Below are 20,257 nucleotides of genomic sequence, written 5' to 3' on the forward strand. Positions count from 1 at the left end.
TATTACATAAGGTGGGGTGCAGAACAATGGGATTCCAGGACAATAGTCAGTGAGGCCAGTCCACACACTGCCAGTCGCAGCTGGATAGACACGGGATTATTTTAGATTATAAATCTTCAATTCCCCACTGCCTAATCAGTGCTCTCGCTTCTCCAACTTTCTGAAGCTCTCTTTTTTTGCTCATCCACCTTGGGACACTCTCAGAACATGGAGGCATTGCACCAATTAGCTGGTGAAGCAGATCACCTTCCTTGCTTCCTACCGAAACTGTAAACAATACAGCTCTGAAAGGAGCCTCACAAAATAAATACATATCCCTGGGGATGGAGCATCTTAATGCTTCTGTGGACCTTGTACCTAGACCATTTACAATACAATACTCTTACACCTCAAGAAGCAACCCAATTCTATACAGCCACTTATGCACAGATTCTGAAGGCAAAACAAGAGCAGATATTACATATCTATAAAACATGGACTCTTACTCAAGATCCTCAGTTCCTCTGCTCCACACAGTGGGCTATTCCTTCAAATTCAGCCAGCAATCCAAAATGCTCTGGAACTGTCTGCCGATATCCAGTGACCACACTGACAGGTCGAAACTGAAAACAAGCTTTAAGCTGATCAACCTAAAGTGTTCCAGACTAGCAGAGAGGTCACCAAACAAGTTTTCCAAATTGCTTGTGCTGGTGTGGCACCCATTCAAGCCGCCAGCAAGAGAATGTGACAGAGACAAGTCTCACCTAGTGCCAAATGAAACTGGGAGCGTCCGTCACAAACTGCGCCTCAATAAGGCAAAGTTGCAGCTGCTGGAATGATGGAGAGTCTGCTATAAAAAGCACATTGCTTTACAGCTCTAGCATTTTGGCTAGAAAAGGCTGCTTCATGGCTCAATATTGAGGCATCCCAGAATAATTATTGCATGCATGTCGGATAGGAGATACTTCAAGGAAAGGAAACCTTAGACCATGCTCAGTGAAACTATGCACACAGACTTTCCTCTTGCACACTCTGCTCCCAAAAGGAGGGGAAGGTTCTTGTAATTCTTTCAAACAGCCAGTCTGGCAAGACCTTCATCACTTCGGCACTTTTACATCCAGATTTTAACTCCGAGTCATTTGAGGAGGAAAAGGAGGGAAAACCCAAAAATATTTATGGATCCAATTCTCATTTTGATACCATGTGAGCCTGCTCAGGGCTGCAGATATTTCCCTCCTCCACCCCTCTCAGATATTTCCCTCTCCCAAACTAATGTCAGCACATAAAGCCACATATTTTACACTGAACTGATCCACAGCCCTAAAAGCCCAGCCAGTCCTCCCAGCTGAGTTTGTTCTGTTTGAAACTCAGAGCTCAGTACTTGAGTACCATTGTTCAGAGGAGGATCACTGGATAAATTTAGATCTATTCCAGAGTTTCCAGTTTGTGCGGTTTATTTTTAGACATGTTTTGTTTACTGTAAGAGCAAAAAAAAATCTGACTAGCCAGCAAAAGTCATTCCCTTGGAATTATATTTTTTAAAAGTGACCCTCCCTGAAACCTCCACTCCTGGGGCTGAGTTAACAATGAATACAGCAGATCTTTAGGACCTGCCAGTGCTTTTCACCAAAAAAAAAGATCAACACTGCAAAAAACATACAAATGGCAGGTATTTTTCAGTGCATACTTTGCATAAATCTAGCTGCCAATTTTGACAGGGTGGGTTTTTAACATAGACCCAGAGATCTCTAGCCATAAATTACCAAGTTCTCCTTGACAGGATGTTATGTACCTGTCTCAGTATTGCTTTGAAAAGTAGATTTCTGACACCATGTTCAGCATTAATTAAAGAGCTGTGACATTCAGTACAGATTACAACACAGAATGAAGCGATGCTGGATGTACCCTGCCATTAGATCATAGAGACAGGTTTTAAATCCAAAAATGCAGAGATGCAGAACAAGCAGCAAAAGAAACCAGTGTAAAGCCAACAAACAACAAAAGCAAGAGAAGCTGGAAAAATACTCTTGATGAGGGAAAACAACCTCCTGCAGTTAACCCAAATCCACCTTTAAATGTCCCACACGAACTAATATCTAGCCCCACCAACTGTTCTCCCTCTTTGCACCTCTCACCTGATAAGTCCAGCTGTCTTGTGTGGTGGTGATTTCTCCACCTGCTTCCCTCTTTGCTTCATGTCAGCTAGCCGCTGTCGCATGCTGATGGTCATCTCAGAACTCAGGCGCCAAATGAAGATACAGCTGGAAGTGGGGAAAGAGTGAACAAGTTAAGTTTCCTTTCAGTCCAGGGTTATTAATATTCTCCATCAGTGAGGCTAAGAATTTCCTTTCTCGTTTTGGGAACCAACCTAAAGGGAAAAGACAGAGCCCAGTGGGCACAACTAGACTGCATGGTACTTTGGAGACAGACATTTAGAGAAGCTCTTCTCTCACAACAGGCCTGACCATATGTAGGCTCTCTGGCTGCAGAGACTTTTCTATTAACAATAGATGCTTTGAAGCTCCTCTTCTGGGGACATAGGTAAGGTAAGATTTTGTAATTTGTTAAATTTTGTATATAGCAGCTAGACGTTATGGCCGTAAGTGCTTAAAAAAATCCTTTAAAGACACAAAAACTACGGGGTTCCTCAGGTTGGGGAGCATCCTATCCTCACGGCATGTCCACTGATGTTCAACCTCTTCTCAGTGCTGAATGATTTCCCTCCCCCCCCATCCCCCACTAATCCACTGGGTCTAATCATACCGAGGTAGAAACAGGGAAGTAATGGTACTGTCATTACCAAAGGGCTGTACTCCTTTTGGCCCTAAACGGGATTTAGCAGGGTTCCTAGACCCCATCAAATGCCAGCAAATTGATATTCCAAGGTGGTGGTTACAACCTCCTTCCAGGCTACAAAGGAGTTTGCTTTGAACTGTCCAACTATGACTTTTAAAAAAAATCCTTTTCTTGTTATTTCAAATCAGAGGAGCTTGCAACCACCACTGCAAGCACTGGTGCCCCATCATTTTTCCGGAGGCACAAGTTGGTCATATTTTTAAAGTGACAGCACTATATGTTACACCTAGTTATGCAAGGTAGAGAGGAGCCCAGCCTACGAAGTTTGGATCTAGATTCGAACTTCCCCAAAGTTTACACAGGATCCAAACACACATTAAGATGCACCTGAAAATGAACTGAAGCCAGTACAGTCTACGGAGCATAGATGTAACAAGCAAGAAAGATGCAAGAAACATTGCTAAGTAAGTGGGGAGCCCCATTCTACACAACCTGAAGTTTCCCAATTGTCCTTGAGTGCAGCCTCATGTAGACGCCATTAGGGTAACACAATCCTATAAAAGAATCTTGGTACTTCTAAGTACTAGTGACTAGGTTGAAAAAATGTTGACAAAACTTTTCCCCATAGAAACATATTGGTTTCAACAAAAATTTCATTAGGAAAGTTTCTCAGATCCTCAATGGAATTTCTGGTAGTTGGGACTCTCACCTGAGATGTGGGAGACCCAGGTTCAAGTCCTTGCTCTACCAGATTTGGACTGGGGACTTGAACCTGCATCTCCCAGGGAAGTGCCCTATTCTGGAGTTGGGGTGGGCATTTGTGTCTGTCTGTCTGACTCACTCACTCAAATTTTTTCATGGAAAAATATCAAAATATTTCATTTTGGTTCCACAGGAGAATGAAAACAAATTTCAAAACCTCAAAATGTTTTGCAAAATGGAGAAGTTTTGTGGCCAGCCCTACTGGTGACTAGATTCAGGAGCATTGTTCCCAGTTATTGAAACCATTCACATTTACACAGACTTCTCCTGAACAGTGGAAACTCCCCAGCTAGTTTTTTAAACAGCAGAGGCAAAGTTGTGAGGCTGCAGCCAGAAGCTAAGGCACCTTGGCTGGCCAGCTGCATCCCTTCACAGGGCAGCTTTCTCTCTCACACACAAAAACAACATTGGTTATAATTCCTGGATGTGACATCAACAGCATGAATTACTACTGAGAAAGCAGACCCAGCCTGTTCATGAAGTATCAGGGCAGGTCAAACGTGTAGATAACTCATGGGCAACATCACAGAGTTTAGGGACACAAAGCTCTGCATAATCCTGCCCCGCCTGCTACTCAGCTCCAATCTTCTCCACAGCTCCGCCCGCTAAGATTTCCTGGGTTGTGCAGCACCTATTTGGGATCTAGGAAGCACAGAGATTGTTTTGGACATCACAACACACCCATCACAATATTGCGATGCCCTGAACGTGTGTGCTCCGCCTGCTTTGCAGAGGTGGTTTAACTCCTGCATGAAATGGCACAAAACCACAGACTGACACTCTACTGAAGGAGGAGAGGGAGTTAATATCACAACAGCAAACCCCGTGCTTACCTGTCACCAGAGACAGAGATCAGGTGTTTGCAGTCGTTACTGAACTTCATCCCAGTTACAATCTCTGTGTAAAACAGAACACAAGAACAACGCCTCTTGAAACATGCCACTGCCCAGCACAGATCATTGGCAAAATAGATTTGCTGGACTCAGCTCTGTACTCCAATAATGATCAGATCCAGCATGTTTGCATGGAGCAGAGATACACAAATTCCCCTATCACATCTAGGTGGTCCCTCTAGGTCAGAATTAAGATTGATTGATGTATCATAGTGTGGGAAAGCCCACACCTGAATGAACATGAAGAATGAGCAATCTGCCCACCTTGGAAAGCGATCCTTTGGGGTGCTGTTGAGATGTATTATAGAGAGGCTTATGATTCCCTGGAAAAGGAGTGGCTGGTTTATAGTCCATTTGAAGTGGCTGATAAACAGTAAAATGTTTTACAGAATTTTTATGAGATTTTTGAAATAAAAAAAAAAAGTTGGAATTGCAATAAATATTTTTGATTGTCAAAATTTCAGCCAGCTCGACTCCTGGTCAAAAGAACCCAAACATTTCCAAGGTGGGTTTTTTTGTTTGTTTTTTAATTGAAAATTGAATCACCAATTAAAAGTTTCATTCAAAAGTCAGAAAAAATGTTGACCAGCACTACATGCCACAGTATAACCTGCAGCTAAAAAGGCACTTGCTGAAGCTTCTGCCACTCACCTGAGTGCCCATACATTGTGGCCACACACTCGCCAGAGTAGAAATCAAAGATGGAGAGGTTCTTGTCAGAGCAGCTAGTTGCAATGTAGAGACCCGAGGGATCAGTCTGCACCTGGTTGAGGAGTACAGGAGGCAGAAAGGGCTAGTGAGACAGTACCTTAGACAGATGCACAAGAAATGCCCAGAATGCCAGAAAGAGGGGCACACGCACCACAGAAAGAAAGGTTTAGAGTCACCCTAAGCCCTGTACTCTAAAAGGGCATCAGCATAGGTGCTGGAACTAGGGGTGCTGGAGGTGCTGCCGCACCCGCCGGCTTGAAATGGTTTCCATCTAGTTCCCTGAGCTGAGGCAGGCCAAGTAAAATTAGACCATCCCTGACAGATGCTAGCTAACGTGTTCTTTAAACCCTCCAATGACAGGGATTCCACAACCTCACTTGGAAGCCTATTCCAGCGCTTAACCATCCGTAGAACTAGAAAGTTTTTCTTAATATCTAACCTAAATCTCCCCTGCCACAGATTAAGCCCATTATTTCTTCGCCTACCTTCAGTGGACGCGGAGAACAATTGATCATCATGCTCTTAATAGCACTTAACATATTTGAAGACTTATCAGTTATTCCCTCAATCTTCTTTTCTCAAGACAAAACGTGCCCAGTTTTTTTAAAACCTTTTCTCATAGGTCAGGTTTTCTAAACCTTGTAACATTTTTGTTGCTCTCCCCTGGATTCTCTCCAATCTATCCACATCTTTCTGAAAGTGTGGCATCCAGAAGTGGTCACCGTACTCCAGGTGAGGCCTCACCAATGCCAAATACAGCAGGACAATATCTCCCACATACCACACTCCTGTTAATACACCCCAGAATATTTGCCTTTTTCACAGCTGTATCACATTGCTGACTCATATGTGATCCACTATAATGCCCAGATCCTTTTCAGCAGTACTACCACCAAGCCAATTATTCCCCATTTTGTAATGTGCATTTGATTTTTCTTTCCTATCTATAGTAATTTGCCCTTGTTTTTACTGAATTTCATCTCGTTGATTTCAGACCAATTCTCCAATTGGTCATCATTTTGAATTCTAATCCTGTCCTCCAAAGTGCTTGCAATCCCTCCCAGCTTGGGGTCAACTGCAATTTTGTAAGTATAGTCTCCACTCCATTATCCAAGTCATCAATGAAAATATTCAATAATATCAGACCCAGGACAGATTCCCATGGGACCCCACTAAATACTTCCTCTCACTTTGACAGCAAACCATTGATAACCACTCTTTGAGTAGTCTTTTAACCAGTTATACACCAACATTATAGTAATTATAAATAACATGACTCTCACCCATGCCCCTACTCAGCTGCCAAACCATCCAGCAACCTTATGACAAGCCCCCAGCCCAACCCACTTGTCAAAACTCTCCCAAGAATTACATCTAGCCTCCTTCCCAAATGCCGAAATCCCCCACAGCACCCCAAACTCAATCTGAGACTAAAGTTGATTGTCTCTGAAGGCCCCCACCACCAACCTCCTTTAATTACTGATTTGGGATCCACTATTTTTGGTTGATCCTGGTTCCTTTACGGTTTAAGCCTATCCCAGGCCCAGAAATTATAGCTAGGAAAGTTACATAAAATACCAAATCTTTCCAACACCCAAGATCCAAGCCTTCAACATGGAAACTAGCCATAAGTTTAGTGCTGTTGGGAACTTGTGCTAGCTGATAATATCATCAAACCTCCAGTTTCCACAATTCCATATTGCCTGATAAAAAGCAATGCAATAAAAAACCCTCAAATGACTTGTCAACATGTCAACTGCTGTACTTCTCCATTTGCTATGTTAACCTCTCTGCATGCTTGGTTCTGGAGCTGTTACTACATGCGTGCTTTGACAAACTTTAGAGAAGCAAGAGTACAAACGTATTGGTTTGGGGGAGGTTGTGTTTTTTTAACTACTGGTAACGATTTTGGTTATTCTGGTTTGGTCGATGTATTTTTCATGGGGTTCTCTCTTAAAATTCCAATTCTATATATGATCTCAGACACCAAACACATTTAAATTCCAGAGCCAAGCATGATTGCCCAGTTACACAGTTACCCTCTAAAAAGTACAGAATGGGCTGAAAAACGGAAAAATCCTTATGCTGCTATACTTTATTAGTGCTCAGTAGTACAGTGCTCTCTCCAGGTCAGCCAAAGCAAATACATGCTGGATATTTAAAAACAAACAAACACACACACACCCAACATCAGTAATATTTCATTGTTTGGGGCTGCAAAGAATTGAGCACCTAATAAGACAGAGCAGCCATTTTTCATTTTCAGTGCCTTGGTTTGTAAGTGAGGTAGGGAAGGGGAAACTATAGTAATTGCAGATAAAGTGTAATTACCTGTCTGAACAAAAGCAGAAAAAGGTGAATATACAAGCATCCCATTTGTCAGGAGAGGCACGGGGCTAGGAAACAACAGGGCCGCCCAGAGGATTCAGGGGGCCTTCGGGGCACTTCGGCGGCGGGTCCCGGAGCGAGTGAAGGACCCACCGCCGAATTGCCGCCGAAGACCCGGAGCGGAAGAAGCCCACGCCACCGAATTGCTGCTGAAAACTCTCGTGGGGGCCCCTGAAAACTCTCATGGGGGCCTGGGACAAATGCCCCCCCGCCCCCGGGCAGCCCTGGGAAACAAGTGAGCATGGTATCCCAGGGTGGAGGTGTATTGGGCAGAGGTGCACAGAACAGCATGCACAGAACCTGCCTACACAGCACTGGGCTCTAGAAGCGTTCCAAGTCCCTCAGGACAGCAGGGTGTTTCAGCATGAGCATGGCTGGGTTTAATCTATCGCTAAGCCTCTCATTTGTCTGAAGATCTCTTCCTTGGCGGCACCCTCTCATTTCCTTGGTTTCACAAATTTCTCATAAACCTTGAATGCCAGCAGCTGCAGCATGTAATCGTAAAGCAAATAAACACAAGGGCTGGAATGAGCTCTTTCCAAATGGAGCTCGGGGAAAAAGCAAATCACATCCAGGAGTCCCAGCAATGGCCAGAGACTACAAGGAAAAACAGAGCCAAGGCAGGAGTCCAAAGACTGCCTTGTACGTAGTATGACACTGCCGGCAAGTGCCTCCAGAGCCAACAGGAGCAAATGCCTTTGGTTCTTGTAAGAAGCACCACATAGGCCAAATTCTCTTCTGATGCATATTGGTGCAGGTGCATTGAATTCAATGGAGCGTGGCTAATTTAGACCAGCAGAGAATTTGGCCCAGTGTATCACTTGAAATACAATGAGAGAGATTAAACAAACATTTATTCATTTATCCCCACTTTGGACTGAATTAGCCCATCTGTGTTTACCCAGACTGTGGGTGTGGCGTGATAAGGGCTAGTATTTGTGGGTAGGTGCTGGGAGGGATCTTTGAATTGGATTTCATCATTAGCTAATTGTCTTATGCACATGGGGTGAGGAGTAGCTGCTGCCTGAGTATTTGTCTTGGACACAAATGAATTTGTAAATGAATGTCTTGGGTGCCCAGAGCCTAGGATAGGCAGTTTTTAATATGTACTAGATATCAAACAGCAAGAAATTCATTAATAAATGCTATCTATAGTCCACATTAGCACTTCAGTGGGAAAAGTTCACACCAAAATATCCTGGATCCATCCCTCACTTCCCGGAGTACTAGATTCAGTTCCAAAGAGCCAGGAAAAGAAAGAGAACAAGAGACGGACTCACGGGGGGGATGGAGGGGTGTCATGCTTGAATTTCTGGAGCTCTTACTTTAATGAGAGTGCCATCTTCACCTTGGGATCCCTTGTACAGCTTCTTCTGCTTCCCACTGCTTATGTTGAAAATCCTGAAGGTGACACAAGCCAGAACTCATCACATCCATGCATGGTTCTCCGTTTCTTCTCACAAGCCTCCCTCCCCTCTCTCCATGACAGGCCTCCCTACACAGTCACTGTACGGAATGGAGCGGCAGGATGTAGGGCAAGTGGCCACTTCAAGGGGAGCACTATGTTGGCCATAATTCATAAAGCTCATAATCATTTAAATGGTTAAAGAAACAGCCTGGGAGCTAGCATGGTGGCCCAAAAATCACATTATTCAGTATCAAGTCAAAGACCTGGGTTTGAATTAACACTCTTTCTTGATTCTCATACTGGTAAAGTGAAGAGTATGGAGCAATCAGAAGAGAGGGAAATGAACCTCCCAGCACTTAATGAGAGCTATTGGCCATATATTACGAGTGGCACTAACCAAACTCTACTCAGCTGTCCCAGCAGTAAGACAGCTGTGGCTAGGGGTGCTGGAACAATTTGTATCGTGGGGGGGGGGGGGGGGGTGCTGAGAGCTATTGAACCAAACTGTAAACCCTGTAGTATATGATGGAAACCACTTCAAGCCAGGGGGTGCAGCAGCAGTCCCAGCACCCCTAGTCCAGTACCTATGGCTGTGGCCCATTCATTAAGAGGCAAGTTATATTTAGGGGTAGGGGAGCAGAGCTTCCATTTAAGCAGCAGTGCAACCCAGACCCCCTATCACTGCCCAGCTCCTGGGAGCGCACCAAAATCCAACCACATATGAACCAACCTGATGTTACGGTCTTGACAGCCAATAGCAGCATATTTCCAGCTGGGGTCAACATCCATGTCATACAAAGTGGTCTTCCTAACGACGTGGTGTGTCCGGGTAAACCGGACCCCTTCGCCCATCTGAGCACAGGGGTTAAAAATTAGTGAAAGCCAAGTAGTTAACCAGTCATAACAATCTTTTAAACGTGCATGACTTCCTCCCAAGCAGCTAGCCCGCACAAGCAAACCACGCCCTACAGTGACTCCTGCTGGGTAGAGGCGGTGATTGGAGATGCAATGAAGTTCTTCCCACAGCCAATGCTCTTGCACCATTCCCTATGATGACTTCTGCTGGGAAGAGGAATGGGTTCCCTAACCATTCCCTACAGTGACTGCTGCTAAGAGAAGCTGGGACTGGAGCAGCTGTGCACTTCCTTGTGGCTAGCACATTTAACAATCTCCTACATTGTCACATTGGGAGAGGCTGGGACTGGAATAGCAACAAACACTGCTCCCACACCATTCCTTGAAGGAGCTGCTCGGTGCAGAGGTTATAGAAAAGCATATGATGGCTATAACTAAGTTACCTTCTGTGCAGTGCGGAAATAGACACTCTTATCCGCTCCACAGCTGATCATTCGCACCTTCCCATCGTTGGCTGGAAGAGAGAAAAAACAGAAGGGGGTCAGTAAATGAACAGGAACCCAACAAGCAATGGAGGAGATTATGTTCTATTTACCCATTTCTACTTGCCTATACCTGCCCCCTGCTCCTGTAAATCAGCCCTGCAGGATGGCGCACAGAACTGCAGAAGCCTTCTCTTTCCTAGAGAAGGAACAGTCTCCACCACCACTAGCCCAGAAGGCACCCACAATGAATTCCACGTAGGCCTCAGTGAGCAAGCAGACCCACCACGCAGCAGGTAGATATTTGATTCTGCAATGTCCCTCAACACTTCAACATCATTGTAGTGCCCTTATTCTCTGGATACTACAACACTCCCTGCTGATGTGGGTGGAAAAGGTAGCTCTGTGCTGCTGATGAGCTGAGAACAGCTCATAAACCAGAGGTGGGCAAACTACGGCCTGCGGGCCACATCCGGCCCATGGGACCGTCCTGCCCGGCTGTTGAGCTCCCGGCCGGGGAGGCTAGCCCCCAGCCCCTCCCCTGCTGTCCCCCCTTCCCCGCAGCCTCAGCTAGCCATGCCGCCAGCGCTCTGGGCAGCTGGGCTGCGAGCTCCTGCCGGGCAGCACGGCGGCATGGCTGGCTCCGGCTGGGCTCTGAGCGGCATGGTAAGGGGGCGGGGAGCGGGGGGGGTGGGATAAGGGGCAGAGGATCCCGGGGGGCAGTCAGGGGACAGGGAGCAGTTGGATGGGGCAGAGGTTCGGGGGGGGGCAGGCGGTTGGATAGGCATAGGAGTCTCGGGGGGCCTGTCAGGGGTGTGGATAGGGGTCGGGGCAGTCAGGGGACAGGGAGCAGGGTGGTTGGATAGGGGGTGGGGCCCCAGGAGGGACGGTTAGGGGTGGGGGGTGCCGGGAGGGGGCAGTCAGGGGGCGGGAAGTGGGAGGGGGCAGGGGCCAGACTGTTTGGGGAGGCAAAGCCTTCCCTACCCGGCCCTCCATACAGTTTGGGAACCCGATGTGGCCCTCAGGCCAAAAAGTTTGCCCACCCCTGCCATAAACATATGCTGCACTAACTGACCAATCCAACGTACAGGGTCTTTCTTATTGCCACTCCCATTTCTGCCTTTGAAAGACCAGACTTTCCTGCACTGCCAAAAAATAACCTCCTTAGAAACCAACTGTAGAGCCTAGAATTTGCTTCCCGCTCAGTGTGAAGAAAATGACAAGCTTTCCAAATTTAGTTAAAGAGGCTACATTCAGTCCTGGTAGAAAATGGACATAACTTCAGCGTCAATGAAATTGCACCCACATGCACCAGGGTCGAACCTGGCCACAGGGATGACATGGTGGTCATAGGTTAGTGCACTGCACTGCCCTGCCATCTGAGAGACTCAAGTACAATGTTGAGTCCCTGCCTGCCACTCCTCCAGCCATCAGTAACTAGGAGAGCTGTGAAGGCACAATGCTGTGCTGTTGAGCAGTGTGAGGCACTCTATTCCCCCACAGTGACCACCTGCCCTATTTTCTAAGCCAATTAATGCTGGCACTGCTACATTTTGAAGAGAGCCTCAACCCAGTCTCTCTCAGCCAGGAGAACGGGAGTGAGATGTAGGCATTTGAGATGGGTTTATTAAAAAAAAAAAAAAAAAACACATTAGAGAATGTGACTCTCCAAAGAAATATGGAGGGAAAGGATAAGGTGATTCTGACCTTTCTAGTTATGGAAGGGGAGGAAAAGGTGGCCTGATCTGTCCAAATGATTAAAAGGTTAAACATATCTACCTGCGAACTTCACAGCTGTGATGTGAGAGGAGCAGTATTCCTGCTGTTGTTGGGCTCTCACTCCTGCCAGTACAGAGGGGAGTACAGGATCTCTTACCTGCAAACTTCACAGCTGTGATGGAAGATGAATGCTCATCTAGTGTCTGCTGCAGGCTGTACTCCTTCCCAGCATCCAAGACGTGGATCAGTCTGTCCCGACTGGCTGATGCCAGGAGCTTCAACCCTACCAAAGATTTTACAAGAGGGTGAAACCTTCACTGAGAAGTAATTTGCTCCTTTGGTCATGGTTTTAAGCATCCTCTCAAGTTAGGTTACAGAAGATCATCATAGATTAGTGCAAGTAAACAGATGTGCACAAGGAAATGTCCCCGGGCTTTCCAACTGTGATAGGGGAAGTAATGATCTGTGTCTACCTGCGTCCATACAACAGCAAGATGAAGAAGTCTGCTTCAAACTTAGGACCTTTTTTGCAATGCGACAAGCCTCTACTCTGCGAGCTAATAGAGGTCATCAGTAGGGGGTTGTTACACATGATGGTCAGAATGGAGTCATTTAGCAACATGTACACAAGCCAGTACATCATAAGGGGTGCACAAATAATCAATGGGAATAAAGGCTCTGCCCTATCTTACCTGTGTCAGATTTGGAGTACTCCAGGCAGAGGATCTCAGAGTCATGGGCTTCCACCTTCAGCATTTCCCTTAGGGACTGCAACTCATGGATCCTGAAATAGGACACAGATGGATTGCAGTGTGAAAGTGGAACCACAGAGTGAAAAATGAGAGACACAAACTATGCCCATCCCCAACCCGACCCCATCCTAACTCTCCTCCAGAAGCCCTGGGGTTACCTGAGAGTGCCTATCCTGTCGCCCGAGGCCAGGTGCTCTCCATTGGGGCTCACACACAGTGTGCGAATCCCCACCTTCGTGTCCAAGGCCTGGATGTCAGCCTTGTCTGCGCTCCCGCCAGAATTGTAATCAGTGTCCAGCAGGGCCTGAGTGTTGTCATCCACATAGATAATTTTCATCAGGTCCTTGGAAAGAGAGAAGGGGCCAGTGAAGTATCGAAGTGAAGCAGCGGAAGGCAGACTCCTCATGAAACTGGAGCGATGGCCAATGCATTCCTTTCAGTAGCAGTAATAGGCAATGTGTCCCATCTGGGAGTGAAGCCCACAGCAGCAAGCCACTCAGTAATGAGGGGGGAGAGATAAGTGGAGGGGGGAGTCGGCACAGCAATGTCATACTATGGCCCTTCTACAGGAGTTGGACAAAGCAAGCAGCCTTGGTGCTGGGAACAAGCTGCATTTCCTGTGTCACCGATAGACACCTGAGGGCTAGACAGTACTAGAATGGGTTGTGGTGGAAACGACTTCAAGTGTTCTTTAGTGATAACATGAGATGAGCCAAGACATCAGGAATCTCTATTGCAAAACAGGCAGGAGTCTGTTACATGGAGTGCAGATTGCTCAGAAAGGGAGCTGGAGAGTTGGCTGGTGTAGCAGCTCCCTTAGGTCACATAACTGGTACAGAAGCAAATTGCTTGAACCAACCATTGTACTGCATGAGTTTCTTCTACTTTAACATCACTGTTTATACATAGTGAGGAAATGAGAGTCAAATGGTTCTGAATCGAGATGCCCAATTTCCATAGAACACCCTTTTATCAACCCTGACAATTGGAAGCATTACAGAGCTGGGACCGCAGAGAGAAACAGTTACACTGTCTTCTGAAGCATCTGGGATGAGACCCTCCGGAAGAGACCAGCGTTGGTGAAACATTGATCTGTTCTGGAATATGAAGTCCTAAGACTCTTACAAAATGCTATTATTTATCTTTGCAGTTGGTCTGCCCCTACATTTCCCCAGGTCCGAGTAACTTCCCAGACACACATCGCCCCTTACGTGACCTGTGGGCCCTAAAGAGGACACTCGTGTGTAAGAGGAAGGAGGGAACCAAAGGCCACTGCAGAGTCTGGGGTCTTACATTGCTGAGGATGTTCCGGTGCAGAGCTGTGCCATGGATGTTGGAACTCTCTGTATTCCACAGACGGATGGTGTTATCAGAAGAGCAGGTGATGAATGAATTTGGGGGCAGGCAAGACTGATTGCTGTCCTTCACTTCAGGATACACCTAGAGGCACGTAACAAACAAACCGTAAGTGAGACATCATTGTGCCTGGTAGTCTAGTTACCAGAAGCAAGTTCCAAAACAAGGCCAGACCAGTTTTCTACCTATTTGATAGAGGAGGCAGATGAGGACAATAGGAACTCAGCTTACCTAGAATGAATTCAGTCACAGACTGGCTTGCAAATCACAGCTTCATGTTCATTCCAAATAAACAAATGCTGAGTGGAGTTACCTGGATATAGATGGTCCCTTGAATAAGAACCTCTGCTTTTTTCTAGCCAAATGGGAGGGGAGAGAGCCAGAAACCCTCATCACTTAACAGAGTTCAAACACAGATCATAAGAGGGCAGCACTGGACTGTTGCCACAATCATTTGATACTGGAACACGGCTGGAGTTATCTCAAGATTTGATCCATGAGGAGAGGTTAGAAATAAGATATACAAAAGTGCAGAGGAAAAGCCCCTGCCTGTTCCCTTTTCACATCATCTTCCCTCCATTTCTGACCAGGCATGAGAGACTTGTGCACTTACATGGTGTAAGTAACTCCATGAAGTTTCCTACCTCCTCTTCACAAACACCCCCCTAACTACATGGGCTGGAGGCAGAGTCCCTTACTGGGAAATATAGGCAGCCCCCATCTTACACTGCCCCTCACCCCAGTACGTGGACACCATTCCTAGCCCGTCCTTACCTCAACACTCCACACGCAGGAAGAGTGGTATAAGGCAGAGTAAACCTTGCCCACTTTCTTCGGGTCCTTGACATCCCACACATACAGGCTGTGGTCATTGTAAACGCACGATAGCCACTGGTTGGTAGGGTCGAAGGTCAAGGCAATTGTATCTGGATACTTGGCATCCACCATACCAGAGAAGAGACGGCTGTGGAAAGACAGGACAACAGTCGGGTTAATTTCTGTAGCACTGGGGTGAGAGTGGGGACACAAGACTTGAAGCTAAAATCCTCCAGGAGGGAAGAGTTTGGCGCTAGCCAGAGGAAGGAGTATATAATGGTGTGGGAGTACAGTGAGTAGTTGGGGAGGTAACCACAATCTGTGAGGTGGAGAATCTGCCTGTTGTGCCAGTATAGCAGCCTCTTTCCATACTAAAAAATAAAAGTCCCAAGAGGGGCCTAAACTTCCTACGGTGGAGGGGCCAGCAGGACTGAATGCACGGCTTGATTTCCTTTACTTCACTCTCCAGCTATTCCATTCACAGCTCAATTCAGACTCTCGCTCTGCAGCACACTGAGAAGCAGACAAGACAAGAGAGCCATCAGATTTTGGACTCCTAGTCCTTCCCAGTGCAGGCACCTGGGAGCAAGGAAGGGAGAGAATGGTATTGCTGGCAGCGAAAGGTCTCAGGCACAAACAGCTGGAGTTAGAGGTAGCAGTGTAGGCAGCAAGAACTCCTACTTATATTCTAGTCTCCCAGCTGCTGGAGGGAAAAATAAAAGCTGAAATTAAATGGAGTAAAATTCCTGATGGAGGAGTCCTGGTGCATCACTCTGCCGTGCAAAACAATCTGAGATTATAGCGCCAGGGAGACTTCCTGTTTCAGTGACATTCTGAAACGACCTTCCCATAGGAGGAGCGGGGGCAACCAACCTCGCTAGTTTTAAAATGGAGATTGGTGAGTTTATGAACAGGATTATTTGACTGGGTTACTTGTGACAGCAGGAGACTGGACTTGAGGACCCAGGAGGTCCCTTCCAGTGCTATATATTCATGTTTCTATGAGACCAGGGCCACGTTGTGGGACTGAAGGAGCTGGATTACAGGGTTAGGGTGCCAGGTAACGAGGAGAGAACCTCAAATGGTTGACATCAGACAAGATGGCAGCGGTTTGGTTATTTTTACAAGCCTCTTTGCTCTGCAAAATTGGGCTGGAAGTCACATGAAAACAGGCTCACTTAGCTCTTAGCCTGAAGTTAGGAAAAATTATTTAAAAAATTGTAAACATTGCAAAACCTCAAATAAAGGTTCTACTCAGTTTCAGCTCTAAAACCCAGGTGAGGATATAATTAACCTCACCTAGCATTGATCTCATTAAGAACCAGAGCCCAGTGCGGATTTAAGGCGGGAGAGACCAGAGAGATGCCCTTTAAATGCAGTAATTGTCATGTTGTGGTTAGAGCAGCAGACAGGGAGTTTAGCGATCTGGGTTTTATTCTGAGTACGACCACAGAATTGCTATCTGGCCTTGGGCAAGTCGCTTCTCCTATCTGTGCCTCATTCTCCCCATCTGTAAAATGGAGCTCACCCATACTGCTCTCACAGAGGTGTTGTGAAGAGTGTTTGCAAAGTGTGTGGACGCTGCAGACACCTTTATAAAGGCGGGCACCTACTATCCTATCTTTACAAGTGGAAAAGGTGAGGCACAGACAGATTAAAGTGATTTAGCCAAGGCCAGGAGTCACTGGCAGAGCTAGGATTGAAGTCCAGGAGGTCTGACTAACCGCTTGATCAAACTGCCCAGCCAAAATATACCCTGCTTCTACCTCAAAGTCCTAAAATGCTCTAGTGAGCACTTGTAAGAGGAGAAGCTGAATGCTCTGGGCAGAAAGCAGCTGGTGCCCAAACACCCATTGTCCTCTGCTACAGGATGGTTGGGCAGAGGAGACAACATAGGATTCCACAGGAGTACAAGAAGAGCAGCATGGCACTGGGGGGGGGGGGGGGGGAAGGGGGCGGCAGCTTTCCATTGAAATGCATGTTTGAGTCAAAAACCCCACCACAAACAGACATGTGTCCCCGCTGGACCCCCCAGGAAGGAGGATTAATGAGAGCCCGCAGGGGAGAACACGACCATGCCAGTCTTGATGAGAGGAGAAATGACACAATGGTGTGGGGGAAAATCCATGTAAAACAATGACCTCAAAATAAAGTGGGGCTACCCTAACACCTCAGGGGCTCCCTAGGGCACAAGCAGCAATATGCAGTTATTAACTGATATCCCCAATTACAGAAACATCTCTTCTTTCAGACCAAGGGGGAGTGTATGAGCAGCGAATCACATTTCAATTAAAGGCACACACCATCACCACAGACAAAGGAACAATTCATTCCAACATCTACATGTCCAGTATGAACCCCTCCCACTGTGGGTCAGAGCGGTTCATTAGACAGCCAGTCGCCAACGTGCCTAATGTATCTGGAAAAGAAAAGTGTACGGGCTGAGGAAACATCCCTTTCCTCGGGGTGGATCCCAGCGGATGTTTGTTTCAGAGTAGTGCTGTAGGAGTGCAACAGAAGATTTGGTTGTGCTCATGCATGTGCAAGCAGGGAAGAGTGAAGGGCTCTCTCCAATTTCAGCCTCCACAGACTGAGTGATAATCATGCATAAAATAATTTACTTAGGAAGGGTCTGCTCAAAGGCCAACATCTGCACTTCAAAAAGTGATACTCCTTTTAGCCAGTTTTACAGCAGGAGGGAGATGGGGGAGCAACGGGGACAGGAGAAAACAGAACGCACAAGACAGAGGGAAGAAAGACTAGAGGGACAGGCAGGAGATTTGAGTGCCCAAGGACATAGGTGGAAAGCAAAACATCCCATGAAAGCCTACGTATCTCTTATCAATGCCGCTTTATAGTAAAGAGGAAAGTTTGCTGGAGGAAGAACCCTAGGGTGCAAGGCAAGGGCAGGATCACAAATCACACATTGTTACTGCACCTGCTCTGCCCATCCAAGCTTCTCCAGTCTCCTACCACCCTTCCTATAGTACCTGGCTTCAGTGACGCTGGCAACGTCCATTCCCAAGAAGTGCGGCTTCGGCAACGTAGTGACGAAGTGAAGGTTCAAAGGGTTAAAAATCCGCACCGTGCCATCAGCGCAGCCACAGAAGATGTAGTCATGGTTCACAGAGATGCAGTTCGCCACAGTAGTCTGAGAAGGACACAAAATCAACCAAGACGAGTGGGTCTCTCTCTCCGAACTGCCATGTAAACGACAGAGCACGAAGCACTCAAGATCAGAAAGAAGTGAAGTGGAGTGAAATGAAGCCACACAGTTTAAGGAAAAGCCTGAAATCTGGATTTCCTTTCTGAGGAGCATCCAAGCCAAGGTCTGCTGTAGGGTCCGCTCAGTCAGAGTCAGGAAACAGCGCCGAGGGCCCGTTCCACTCACTGGTGCAAATTCATGCAGCTCGATAGATTTCAGGGGAGCTACGTGGATCTACACCAGCTGGGGATCTGGCCCTGAACATTGATTACCTTGTATCCTTGAGGGGAGATGTTCAGCATCATGATTGGGACACTGCAACAAGCCCCATACAAGTGCATAAGCATGCTTCCTGGTACAGAGGGGGCCAAGGTGGGAGAAATGGAATTGTTCTGCTCACTGCTGAGATTTGTACAAATGGCAGAAAATGATGGAGAAATGGGGTGAGGTCAAGGCAAACACTTCATTCTAACTTACTGTGAAGCTGTCTGTGTTCTGAGCAGGAGTGAAAAAGGCAGATTTTTAGAGCAGAAAGGAAAGAAGAAAAGACACGTTTCACTTGGGGAAGCATGGAAAGATTTTGCCCTGGTGTGAATACCCTGGATCCATTTTGCTTTACAGTTTGGGTTTTCTCCCTTTAATTGAATATTAAAATCTTTGCCAACAGGCCAGGCTGGTGGTCTTGCAGCAGCACAATACACTACCCCGAGGAGGAGAGCTGAACTTGAGACTCTGGCAGAGACTTTTGCTTCTAGGAGGGCAGGGGGCACTGGAGAAGCAGCTTGCGCCACCCCTGAGGGGATGGAGTGCCTCCCACACTCTGCTGCTACCCCATCCCCTCTCCTGGACAACTCAGGAGTGACATGTATGGGTTCCCAAAGGAAGCCACATCCAGCCTTCCCACAGCCACAAGGACACATCACAATGTTGAACCTTGAGGGCAGAAGCTTTTTAGGAATTAGAGGATCTCCTACATAAAATCCCTTTCCCAACTGGCCTTTAAGCAAAAGACTCCATTTCTACCCCCAGGCTCTGGTTTCCCTAGCACACACCACTGCTTTGTGCCATGCTTTAATGGAAAACATTAAAAATCATAAAGAAGCAGAAGTCTCCAGCTCTCTTCACATGCCAGGAGCTCTCACTGCTGGCAGCAGCTTGTGGCCTCAAGATGTCCCCACCCCTTCCTCCCCCCAGGTCAGTGGGCATTGATGTACATGGAGAGAAGACCTGGAACTCACCCTCAGCTCCACCCACTTGTCGAGCAGCCTCTTTTCATTGAATTCACAGAGGAGGCCAGAGGAGGTGATGCAGAAAGTGCTGTCTGCTTTTTTACCCCTTCCGCAGGCCACATCCGTGAAGAAGTTGTTTCTCAGCTCCCCCAGCAAACCGGAGCGCCCTAGCAAGGGGACTGTGGCATTCACCTACCAAAAAAAATAACCTGTTAGAGAAAGAGAACTCCACACTGGAGTAGAGAGAGTTATGAGCGATCTAAAGAGACAGGCTGTGATGGGGTCACTTGCTGCAACTCCACTGCTTGTAAAATGTAGCAGAACCATCAACAGCAGCAAATCAATGAGACAGAGCTACTTATGTGTCTGCCATTGGCTGACACAGGTCAGTTAGCCAATCACAGGAAGAACCCTGGGGGATAGTGATGCCTGGTCTTCCCTGATGATCAAAACAGATCTGACTTGCACTGACATATCAGCGTCAATGGAAGATCCATGGTGTGAAATGTGAAAGGCTATCCTTGAGTGGATGCACCTTTGCAATACAGACAGGCAAACTAGCACATGGGGATTTGGCCTCCCAACAGCAGCAATAGAAGCCACTACATGAAATTTTGAAACATGCCCCTCGATATCTCAAGTCACACACATCCAAATCAAAGAGCCCCAAGTCCCTGCAGTGTGAGGGGCCCAGAGATGGCAGCCACATATACGAAGAACCATTGCCATGAAGAAATGGACATGCTGTTGAATAGCACCAATGCCAGGGTACAACAGAACCTGATTTGGCTGCCATGCACAGAATCCATGAACCACCTGCACTGGCATACAGGAAACCTGGGTTTGGGTGCCAGACACAACAGGCACTGGATAATGGCACAGTGGAGGTTACATCTTGAGAGCCAG

At 46.9% G+C, this 20,257-nt stretch overlaps 1 protein-coding gene across 1 annotated transcript in view; it reads right to left on the reverse strand.

Moving 5' to 3' along the window:
• Nucleotides 1–20,257, reverse strand: part of MAPKBP1 (mitogen-activated protein kinase binding protein 1) — a 132,112-nt gene that overhangs the window by 24,120 nt on the left and 87,735 nt on the right. Inside the window, exons 8-20 of the mRNA XM_026651296.2 lie at nucleotides 19,361–19,543; nucleotides 17,908–18,068; nucleotides 14,876–15,065; nucleotides 14,039–14,185; nucleotides 12,904–13,088; nucleotides 12,686–12,777; nucleotides 12,151–12,276; nucleotides 10,236–10,306; nucleotides 9,668–9,789; nucleotides 8,855–8,930; nucleotides 5,082–5,193; nucleotides 4,371–4,434; nucleotides 2,115–2,240 (exon numbers count right to left, since the gene is read on the reverse strand). Coding sequence (XP_026507081.1) covers nucleotides 2,115–2,240; nucleotides 4,371–4,434; nucleotides 5,082–5,193; nucleotides 8,855–8,930; nucleotides 9,668–9,789; nucleotides 10,236–10,306; nucleotides 12,151–12,276; nucleotides 12,686–12,777; nucleotides 12,904–13,088; nucleotides 14,039–14,185; nucleotides 14,876–15,065; nucleotides 17,908–18,068; nucleotides 19,361–19,543 — 1,655 coding nt within the window. The remainder of the gene's footprint in view (nucleotides 1–2,114; nucleotides 2,241–4,370; nucleotides 4,435–5,081; nucleotides 5,194–8,854; nucleotides 8,931–9,667; nucleotides 9,790–10,235; nucleotides 10,307–12,150; nucleotides 12,277–12,685; nucleotides 12,778–12,903; nucleotides 13,089–14,038; nucleotides 14,186–14,875; nucleotides 15,066–17,907; nucleotides 18,069–19,360; nucleotides 19,544–20,257) is intronic.

This window comes from Terrapene carolina, unplaced genomic scaffold (genome assembly GCF_002925995.2).
Source record: "Terrapene carolina triunguis isolate 2854851 unplaced genomic scaffold, T_m_triunguis-2.0 Scaffold96, whole genome shotgun sequence".
Lineage (NCBI taxonomy): Eukaryota > Metazoa > Chordata > Testudines > Emydidae > Terrapene > Terrapene triunguis.